The sequence below is a fragment of the Lactuca virosa genome, chromosome 3 (genome assembly GCF_052849685.1).
Source record: "Lactuca virosa cultivar CGN04683 chromosome 3, Lactuca_virosa_CGN04683_v6, whole genome shotgun sequence".
NCBI lineage: Eukaryota > Viridiplantae > Streptophyta > Magnoliopsida > Asterales > Asteraceae > Lactuca > Lactuca virosa.
The window spans coordinates 351618247-351630469 of record NC_136428.1 but is presented as its reverse complement, the minus strand read 5'-3'; the positions used below and the strand labels follow the sequence as shown (position 1 = coordinate 351630469).

Genomic DNA, 12223 nt, shown 5'->3' with positions numbered 1-12223 from the left:
ACGAAACATGGAAGGTGTTGTGAATCTGACTGAGCTCATTAGGTAAATCCAATTGATAAGCCACCTTGCCAACCCTAGCGGTCACTCGAAATGACCCGATACACCAGGGACCCAACTTGCCCCTCTTCCTGAAGCGTATTACACCCTTCCTGGGTGATACCTTGAGCAAAACCATGTCGCCAACCTGGAACTCCAACTCAGATCGACGCTTGTCGGTGTAACTCTTCTGCTGAATCTGAGATGTCTATAGTTTCTGCCTAATCTGCTGAATCAGCTCAATCGTCTGAAGGACTACCTCAGTCCTCTCCACGACTCTATGACCATCTCTCCCCAACAAGCTAGGGTACGACATTCCTCCCATAAAGGAGATCGAAAGGCGACGCACCGATACTGGAGTGATAATTGTTGTTGTACGAAAACTCGGGTAAGGGAAGGTGGGAGTGCCAACACCCACCAAAGTCTATGAAAAAGGCTCTCAACAAGTCCTCGAGTGTTTGAATGGTCCGCTCACTCTAACCGTCGGTATGCGGATGATAAACAGTGCTAAGGTTCAACCTCGTACCTAGTTCATCATGGAACTTCCGCCAAAAACGAGATGTGAACCAAACATCTCAATCAGATACAATGGAGACTGGAATACCATGCCCAACAACAACCTCGCGCACGTATAAGTCGGGCAATTTCTCGGTTGAAGAACTGTCTTGAATGGCTAGAAAGTGAGCGCCTTTGGTCATACGGTCCACGATAACCCATATCGCGTCGAATCCCTTACCCATCCGAGGTAACTTGGTGATGAACCCCATAGAAATATGGCCCATTTCCACATGGGAACCTCTAATAGCTGCAACTTGCCATGCGGCCTCTGGTGCTCAACCTTGACCATCCGACACGTCAAGAACCTCTCAACATAACATGCTATCTCTCTCTTCATGCACGAACACCACTAAGTCTCAAATCTCGGTACATCTTGGTGGCTCTAGGGTGTATCGAAAACTTGGACTTGTGCGCGTCCTCCAACACCGTCTTCCTGATTCTACCAAAGTCAGGCACCCAAACCCGTCCATACCGGGTCAATAATCCACGTCTGTCAGTAGCAAACCTGTCAATCTCACCTTTGAGTCTCTCTTCTTTCCAATTTTCCTTCTTGACTCCCTCATCCCCAGCCTCCCAAATCAAACCCAACAACGGTGAATCAACCGATATCGTCATACATAATCTCTCAATAGCAGAACTACCCGTCTTGCGGCTCCAAGCATCAACGACTACATTCATTTTCCCCAGGTGATACAGGATCTCGCAGTCATAGTCCTTTACCATGTCAGGCCACCTACACTGTCTCATATTTAGATTCTGCGGATCCATGAAATATCTCAAAATATTGTGATCCGTATAGATGGTACACCGAACGCCATATAAATAATGCCACCAAATATTGAGATCGAACACTACTGCTGCCAACCCCAAATAATGGGTCGGATAACGAGCCTCATTCGGCTTCAGTTGCCGATAAGCATAAGCAATAACTGTCCATCGCTACATAAGTACCGCCCCAAAACCAGTGATGGATGCATCATAATACATGACAAAATCCTCGACACCCTCAGGGAGGGTCAACATTGGGGCCTCACATAACTTGTGCCCCAGGGTATCGAACCTAACTTGATGCTCAGGTTCCAAGCGGAAATTTACGCCCTTCCTCGTCAGACGAGTGAGGGGTACCAAAATCTTGTAAATTTCCTAAACAAATCTTCGGTAATACCCTGCTAATTCCTGAAAACTCCTGATCTCCGAGGGAGATTTCAGAACCTCCCACTAGATCACAACCTCAATCTTGTCCGGATCGACCAAAATCCTATTCTGAGTGACGAGATGCCCCAAGAACTGGACATCTCGTAACCAAAATTCACACTTTGAGAACTTGGCATACAACCGTTTTCGCCTCAAAACTCCTAGAAGCTCTCGAAGGTGCACCTCATGCTACTATCCAGTCTTGGAATACACCAAGATATCATCAATAGAGCTAATGATTGATCGATCGAGCATCAACCTGCATACCCGAGTCATCAAATCCAGAAATGCCACAAACGCATTAGTGAGCCTAAATAGCATCACCACGAACTCGTAATGACCTCAACGAGTTCGAAACGTGGTCTTCTCCACATCCTCCTCTCTAAGCCTCATCTGATGATACCCCGAACTCAAATCGAGCTTGGAGAACCAAGATGCACCCTGCAACTGATCGAAGAGGTCGTCAATCTTTGGAAGTGGGTAACGGTTCATCACCGTCAACTTGTTCAAATCTTGGTAATCAATGCACATCTGGTGTGAACCATGCTTCTTCTTGACAAACAAGATTGATGCTCCCCACGACAAACTGCTCGGTCTAATAAACTGGTTGCCCAACAGCTCATGAATCTAAGAGGACAACTCCTGGATCTCAGGTGGTGCCAATCGGTATAGCGCTTTGGCAATCAGAGCCGAACCCGGCCCCAAATCTATCTTGAGCTCAACCTGCTTCTTAGGAGGTACACCGGGTAAATCCTCCAGAAATACATCAACAAACACTCTAACCACATGTATATCCGAAACCGAAACCTCCTTCCCAACCCGAGTATCAACAACATACACAAGACAACCCATACAACCATGTTGAATATACTATCGAGCCCTGGTAGCAGAAAAAAATGCAAACCCAATCCTAGTACCCGCTTCATAGATAACCAGTTCTCCCCCACTTGTGATTTAAACTACTACCCGCTGCCCCTTGCAGTCAATCACAACACCAAACCTGCTCAACCAATCCATCTCTACTATCACACATACATCCCCCCATGGGAATAGGGATCAAATCAATCGGATATGGCACCCCAAAAATCTCCAAAACACAGTCTCGAAACACGGTCGATGTAGAAATCCCGTTCTCACTGGAGATAGAAACCCGCAACGGACACTCTAACTCCCCAAGAGTAATATCAAAACCCTACTAAAAGACTGAGATAAAAAAGACCGACTCGCACCCGAGTCACAAAGCACAAGATCATGCAAGGATTTCACTAAGAAGGTAACTAACAAAATCATTAACATAAGCATACCATAAAATAACTGACAAAATAATAAATGGGTAACCGTGGAAGTGGGTAATGGTTCTTCACCATCAACTTGTTCAAATCTCGGTAATCAGTGCACATCTAGTGTGAACCATCCTTCTTCTTGACAAAGAAGATCGATGCTCCCCACGACAAACTGCTCGGTCTAATAAACTGCTTGCCCAACAACTCATGAAGTTGAGAGGACAACTCCTGCATCTCAGGTGGTGACAATCGGTATGACACCTTGGCAATCAGAGCCGCACCCGGACCCAAAGCTATCTTGAGCTCAACTTGCTTCTCAGGAGGCACACCGGGTAACTCCTCCAGAAACACATCAACAAACTCTCTAACCACATGTATATCTGAAACCGAAACCTCCTTCCGAACCTGAGTATCAACCACATACGCAATATAACCCATACAACCATGCTGAATATACCGTCGAGCCCTGAGAGCATAAAAAAGGCAGACCCTATCCTAGTACCCTCTTCATAGATAACCAGTTCTCCCCCCACTTGGGATTTGAACTACTACCCGCTGCCCCTCCCAGTCAATCACAACACCAAACCTGCTCAACCAATCCATCTCTACTATCACACATACATCCCCCCTGTGGGAATATGGATCAAATCAATCGAATATGGAACCCAAAAATCTCCAAAACACAATCCCAATACACGGTCGATGCAGAAATCCCGTGTTCACTGGAGATAGAAACCCGCAACGGACACTCTAACTCTCCAAGAGTAATATCAAAACCCTACTGAAAGACAGAGATACAAAACACCGACTCGCACACGAGTCAAAAAGCACAAGATCAGGTAAGGATTTCACTAAGAAGGTACCTAACAAAATCATAAACATAAGCATACTATAAAATAACCGACAAAATAATAAATGGAAACATTCTAGTAACTGAAGGGTTTTGGTATACTACAACATCCTATGATGCACATACAACCCTAAATGCTTTGGATCTATGTTTTCTCTAATTATACATGCAATATTGTTTCCAAAGCATTAAGCCTGCGACTACCATGCAATTGACATAAACAACATAAAATACTAGTTAGGAGTTTACCTCAAATGGTTCACAACACACCTAGGACAAAGGATGACTTTTGAGAGAGTTTCTTGCACACAAATCGCCTCATAGAACATTAGGGTTCTCGATTCTAGCTATGGGGTGTTCTTTATATATGATAAGAATCCAAGGGTCATGGGTAAACCCTAATTCACACTCTTGGGCTTATTATCCATGATTCATGATTCAAGTGGGCTAACTCTTTATGGAATCATCCATAAACTTAGTCCATCATGTATCATAAGCCCAAACCATATATATAACTAATTTACACAATTAGTCCCCATTAATTTAATTAGTCTCTTTTGATCACTAAATTAATTCCAAATTAATTCTTGATCAATACCAATTAAATTATATGATTTATTAATACATTAAAACTTATAATATTTTAATAAATCATAGATAACTTCTTCTCAAAAGTCCATCCTATCAAATTGTCCTGGTGATATGCAACCCAAATGGACCATGCTACTCTTGGGTCAAGCACATACCAATTATATTGATGGGCTTAGACACCTAATCCAATAGTCTCCCACTTGGATAAGTCTAATAAATATTATTGCAAGTACAACTCTACAATCCCGACTAGCAATCGTAGCTCTTAAAAGGCGTTGTCGAACTCTGACCTAGTCAATGACGGGTCCATTAGATAAGGGATCATATATTCCTCCATTCTATATATCATATAGACATGAGACATGGATTATAATCATTCTCTCTGTCCATCTGTTGTTTCCCGATTTTCCGTTTTTGACGACCGACTAATTGAACAAATCAAATCAGTCCAGGCTTGGCCAAGCGCTTAGGGGTGTTATTCACTAAATCATCGAGGCGCCCACATATGTCGATTTTATCCCTCCAAGGGTAAAAGGAATGGATAAACTTAGACTCATATGCTTGCTCTATCTACTCATAAAATCACACATAATAATATGTTTTATAACACTGAGTTACCGGTGCGTTTACATATCATCAATGCGCAATTGACATGTAAATTGCAACTCATATCTCTTAGTTTCAAGAATATAGTATATTACCGTCTCACCAATCACTCGTGATAAAATCCATGAAGTGATTCAGATGAGCATGGGTATAATCCAATACTCGAATCTTATTCCAGGAGCACTTATGAACACTGCAGCAAACTTGTGCTATGTCTAAAACACCCAGACAATCTACAGTCAGATTCATGACAGTCTTGCCTCAATACCTACTTCCAAAGTATGATCGACTGTGGATAGTTTGAATAACCTAGTTATTCGGGAAGTCAAAACATGCAAAGTGAAACACAAGAATAATCGAATCAAATATGGTCTCAAAACTTATGAATATAAATAAGACACCTTTTATTTAATCACCATATTGATTACACATTATTCATTGTATAATGTTTCGATTAATCAACTTAATACTTGAATTAAAACAACAGTTATGCCATGCTCCAAGCATGCACACTATGTTTGCCTATGATCCTTTCTTTGTGAAATAGATCAATTGAAGCTCATTTCACAATTCGAAATCTTTATTAATTAGTGTAAGAATACCTAATTCTTGCCACTATAAGACTGTGTTGGGTTCTAACCTTTATGCAATGATCCTTTCGTAAAGTCAATGGACCAAAGTCACAGGGACTTGGATAATGAAACTATAAAGTATTCCACTGGAGATTGATAGCAAAATAATTCCATGGAAGCGAAGTCTCAAATTCAAAGTACATTCCTTTGAACATCCTTCTTGCATAAAATTTTCTAACCTATACACAGATTCTTAATATCCAACTCCCATTATGGAAACATTTCCATATTTTCCATACGACAACTCATTATGAATAGAATCCTGTTTATTCATAATAATGTCAATATGGTCCATTCATTACTATACTTCCAACTGTCCTTAAGTAACCAATCATTGGCGAACCTTAGATTGTCCTCTAACAGTTGTTTAATCACTTTTGTCATATCCGATTCTAGTCCTTTTTCCCTCTTAATGCCCTAGGCATTTGGAAAATTTAGAACGGATAAATATTATAGCACATGTAATCGATCCTATACCCGAAGCATATTGGACACAATTCATGATGTCTTACATAAATACATGATACTTCACCAGTCTTTTGCTATAATATTTCTATTTTCCATGTTTTCTCAATTTGGTCTATGAAGAGGGATGCCATAATCATAATCGAATTTTGAGAACGCAATTAACATTTCCATATATAGAATTTCCTTATGTTTAACCATTCTAAGATAACATTCATATATATTTGACTAAATTTGATTAAAATCTCAATCTAAGCTTTTATATTTGAAATGAAGTATAAATTAGCATTTAGATTTGAAATGAAGTATAAATTTCTCTCCCTTAATTATAGAAAAACAACTTTTCAAACCGTGCAACTTTGTGAATTGAAATCTTTGTTTTCTATAATTAATATTGCTAACTCGCAACTCTTACCATAACTTATCATGCTCCCACTAGCATAATAATTATTTCTATATTAGCATAACACTTATGCTCCCACTAGCTTTGACATGTACTCAAAAATCAGCTGGACTTCTATAAATCAAGACTTATTTACTTTCTCACAAAAGTTCAGATTTCTGATACTTGGTGCTTCGATAAGCCTTTTCAGACTTATCAAGCTCATACACCTTCCAGATTAAATAGTATAAGTGAGTGTTTGAACCTTTTTTTAACTTAAACTAATAAGTCCTGAATGTTCAAACTATTTGCCATTTCTCATAATTCGAACTATGAAGAGGGATGTCGTAATCATAATCGAATTTGAGAATGCAACTATCACAACTGATAACTTTAATCTTTTAAAATCTACTTAGTGAAAGCGTTTCCTCACAATTATTTTCATGAATTGGAGAAAAACCTTATGACACTTAGATTTTATGGTGTATGTGTTCCTATCCATGTGAATTTGTCATAACCATAATCGCAAGACAAGGTTAGTGGCAAATCCAAACTCATATGGACTGAACTTGTTCAATCTTGATTTCTTGCCACTTGGTAGCACAAGGGCCTACCATTGCTTCCAAGTTGTTATGAAAACAACTGAGAAATCATAGAACTCTCATGCATAATCAACTTTAACTGGAATGGGCACAGAAACAAGAATATGTCAACACGATAGGTTACAAACCTCAACTCGTGTGCTAGTATTTAATAATAGGTTTACTCTTGATTAGTTCTTGAAACTTTCAAGATCTTTAAGACTCCCACTGACCTCTTGACATATAATACTCTCTTGTCAAGAACCATTCCTTGAAAAACAAATATTCAAGAGTTAGTGCGGATTCTTATCAAGACAAACACTTCACACAATTGGTCTTAGTAGGTCTTTGTCCTATCCAAGACATCACAACTTACCAATTTCAAATGTACAAGAGTAAGAAATATTTTACTCTACATTTGATGAGTGTTATAAACCCTCTTATAATTATGTCACTCAAGGTTACAATCTTGGAGTATGACTCCAAGACTTGTTTTTGGAACGAAGTATGACTCATCTTCTTGATTTAACCATTTCAACAATTCACGATTCCTCTTCTTAGCCATACGAATGCGCCGAGATGTCCTTAGAGGATCAATTGTGATATAGTTCTATATTCAATAAGATGACCATAAAACATGATACTAAAGTACTCTCCCATCTTTTCAGATTGGAGAAACTTTTATCTTTCTGCCTAATTTGATTCTTCTTATTCGTTGTGCTATATATTGAAACTTTTCCAATGTTTCAGAATTATACTTAATCTTTCAAGTATAACCATATTTAATAAACTTTAGTAAATCATGACGAATAGTATTATCGATTTTGTGGTGGACCTGATCAGCGCACAACCTAGTGTACTCGATCCCCTAGTCCTTCACTTGTATCACATGTACATATGAACAAGGAATTAGTCTAAATTTCCCAAAGACGAAAATTCTCATTCATCATACAAAACAAGTTGCATAATCCCAATTTTCTATCCAATTGAAACTTGGGTGATGAGAATCTTTCCTTATTTGGTAAATTTTCACATTACCACAAACGAAAGAATCAAATCCATATTTCCAATATTGCTAGAAACATACAAACATCAATTTTTCACGAATGCCATTGTAAGGAAATATAATATAAAACAAGATAAAATAAAAAAAAATTATTTATAAAATGCGAAAAAAACTTTTCCTTACAATGCAATTACATGTGAAAACTATGTTACAAAATATTTCCTAAGCAATCTATCATAACTCCTAAGCAGCAGCTCAAAAATCCGATCCGCGACCAGAATCAACTTACTCTTCCTTTAAGCTTCCTTTCGTTTCTTTGATCCAACAAAACATAAAAATGTAATTACATTACATCATGTATTAAGAATCTCCAAATAGGAACTTAATAGAGTTTGATAGTGAACTTTCATGAAGCAGAGTTATACACTCTGACTTTACCATCCTAGTGGTCCTTCAGGTAGATACGGCAGCTTCACAACCAATGCCCCTTCTCTTGGCAAGAGAAATATATGGACTCTTTCGGAACAGGACAATCTCAGACTTAGCCTTTCTCTTTAGCATTTGGTCAACCGTGTTGACTATGGCCGATCCCTTTCCATTAGGAAGAGAAATCTTTTCTGTACTTCCAATGTTGCCATTGTCAATGTCCATGGAAGTTTGGGAGGTAGATCTTCCTATCAAATTTGCTTTACCAGTGCGCCAAATCATTCCTGATTCAGTAGCAACAAGCAAATATGTTAGATTAATAAGGGTCATGTCGTGATCTGTTACATAGTAGTCTTTAACGAACTCACTATATGACTCGGGAAGTGACTGAAGAACCTAGTTAATAGGCAACTTCCTTAGGAAAATGACACCCAACATTCCCATCCTTTCAATGCGTGACTTCATCTCCAAGACATGTGTACACACAAAACTTCCATCTAGCCAATAGGGCTTGAGTGGCCTTGATTTTTTCAAATCTATGAACATGTGGTTAGGGAGAATTATTGGAGGAGGTGGAGGAAATGAAGTTCCACTACATCACGAAGAAGGGATTAATCTTTCACCTTGATCGTCTTGTGGAATACCTTTTTTTATAAAAGAAAGGATTCGGGAAGACCATAGTTGTCAGAACTAGACATCTATTTGGGAGAAATTCAAGTTAGTTGATTTAAGTCCTTAATATAACACGCATATGAAATATTAAGGCTAGGACCCAACACAATAATTTACAATTTGGAAGAGGGATATCGTAATCCAATTGTAAAATATTTGAAGGTAGGTAAATGACGATTTACCAATTTCCACCATGAAAAACGAAATAGATTAATAAGTTTTAATTGGTTTTAAATTCCTAGATCCTTTGAGATTCATTGAAATTTTTAATGGCATGTTAAAATCTCGATTGTGCCCTTCAAGTTTGTGACTGGGATGCTGAGGATCACAAACAAGGTGTGAATAATCATGCAAATTAGCTTGGTAGACCCACTGTTACAAACCACCTAATCAATGTGCCAGTTAACCACACACGCTCCATTGATGTATGATTAACATCAAGCTACCCGTTGCCATGTACTGTCAGTCCCAGATTAGTGTGCCTGTTAACCACACATGCTCCACTAACGACTTAACAAGGTGCAAAGTGCAATTTCATGGGATAGCACCATATTCACATTTTCCTAAAGTAACTAAGATTGGGAATTTAATAAAAGTTTAGTTACTTTATAATTATCATTATACTTATAACGAGAGTTGATGTCCTATCCTACCCGTTTGCCTAACGACCCTCCACCAGTCAAGGAAGCGGTGGGTGAGAGTGGACACCCATTAAACTGCCATTTATAGGCAGTAACCTTATACCCCCCCTTATAGACGGGCTTCGTGAATGAGGCCTACTAACGGTAAGACTGACTTATTCTTATAAATATATATAATTATTAAACTTATAATAATATAATAGTATAAGGTGTTGGCTTTTAACTTTTAAAACTCTAGGTTTTAATTTGGAATTAAAGTATTCATAAGTGAAACTTTACAAATTCCAAAACTTGAGGGCAAGTTTTGAAAATTGTCAAAATTTTGGTTTCTATAACTTACGAGTTTAATATGGTTTTTATGAAAAACGTTTCAAGTTCCATAACTTGAGGACAAGTTATGGAAGACTTCAAAACCATTTAAAATGATTCTTAAAAATGAGACCTTTTCATTTTCCATCACTTGAGGACAAATTATGGATCTCATTAAAATCATTTAGATCATTTTTTTAATTAATACAATAATGAAATAATACATACATGATCTAGTTAAACTCATAAGAACAAGATAAATCATATCATCAATCTTCATGAAATTAGCCTAATCATATAAACTAATAGAAATCTTGAAATTATGACAATTATCTTTTAATTGGAAAAGCATGATCATTACCATATCAAAAAACATATTTCATGGTTCAAAAAACAGTTTGGGGTAATGATCCTAATCCAATTTGGCCAAAAAAAACTCGAAATTCTGCACACAGACGCATCACCACGTCGTGGTAAATATTGCCACGTCGTGGTGGGCATGCAGAAACGAAATTTGCAGATTTCCCAACTTTAAAAACCAATAAGCTTCAAGTATAATAGAAAACAACCCTAGGCTCTGATACCACTGTTGGGTTTTGGTATACTACAACATCCTATGGTGCACATACAACCCTAAATGCTTTGGATCTATGTTTTCTCTAATTATACATGCAATATTGTTTCCAAAGCATTAAGCCTACAACTAGCATGCAATTGACATAAACAACATAAAATACTAGTTAGTAGTTTACCTCTTTATGTAGCTTGTAGAACTTGTTGTATTTGGCCTTTAAGAACTTACTGCCCCAAATGTTGCACCTCAAATGGTTCACAACACACCTAGGACAAAGGATGAGTTTTGAGAGAGTTTCTTGCACACAAATCGCCTCATATGAACTCATAGAACCTTCGGGTTCTCGATTTTAGCTGTGGGGTGTTCTTTATATATGTTAGGAATCCAAGGGTCATGGGTAAACCCTAATCCACACTGTTGGGCTTATTATCCATGATCCATGATTCAAGTGGGCTAACTCTCTATGAAATGATCCATAAACTTAGTCCACCGTGTATCATAAGCCCAAACCACATATATAACTAATTTACACAATTAGTCCCCATTAATTTAATTAGTCTCTTTTGATCACTAAATTAATTCCAAATTAATTCTTGATCAATACTAATTAAATAATATGATTTAGTAATACATTAGAACTTATAGTATATTAATAAATCACAAATAACTTCTTCTCAAAAGGCCATCCAATCAAATTGTCCTGGTGATATGCAACCCAAATGGACCATGCACTCTCAGGTCAAGAACATACCAATTATAGTTATGGGCTTAGACACCTAATCCAACAGTAACGATGTCTTAGCGTTGCCCTAGCCTCCACTGTAGTGAGCTGGAATGCACGACGTCGAGCCATTGTGGGCTCCGCCCTACCCTGGCGTCCATCCGTAATCCCCAGGGTAGCAGTAGCTGGCGCCTGCACATGCCTGGCGGAAAGTAAGGGACATTGAGCCTTCACATGGCCCACCTGCTTACAATGGTAGCAAATCCTACTGCTCAGTGGAAGAGCCTGCTGATGACAATCCTTCGTAAAGTGTTCCTCCCTGCCGCAATTCCGACATTCAGAAGAAGAAGACCGACAAACACCCTCATGAAACTTGCCACACTTCCCACAAGTATGGCCCCCCTGTGCCCCAAATATCGAATCAATGGGCTTGAACCACTTCGTTGGAGGCTGAGACTGAACATGAGCTTATCTCAACTCCCTCGTCTGAATCACTATCTCAATCTCCCGCCTCCTCGCGACATCCTGAAGCTCATTGACGGAACCATAATGTTGGGTGGACACAAATTATCGAATATCCGTCTTGAGCATGCTCAAGTACCGGGTCATCTGAGCCTACTCATAAGCAACAAACTCAAGGCAGAAAAGAGCCCTCTTAGTAAACATCTTGATGATCTCCGTTACAGTCGCAATAGT

General features: G+C 38.7%; 1 protein-coding gene across 1 annotated transcript; it reads right to left on the bottom strand.

Annotated features, from left to right (window-relative positions):
- Positions 1-927: 927 nt before the first annotated feature.
- On the bottom strand, positions 928-1317 carry LOC145164880 (uncharacterized). Its single transcript, XM_079083540.1, has one exon. It carries the CDS (start codon positions 1315-1317, stop codon positions 928-930), a length of 390 nt encoding a protein of 129 aa, XP_078939666.1.
- Between the last annotated feature and the right edge of the window lie 10906 nt (positions 1318-12223).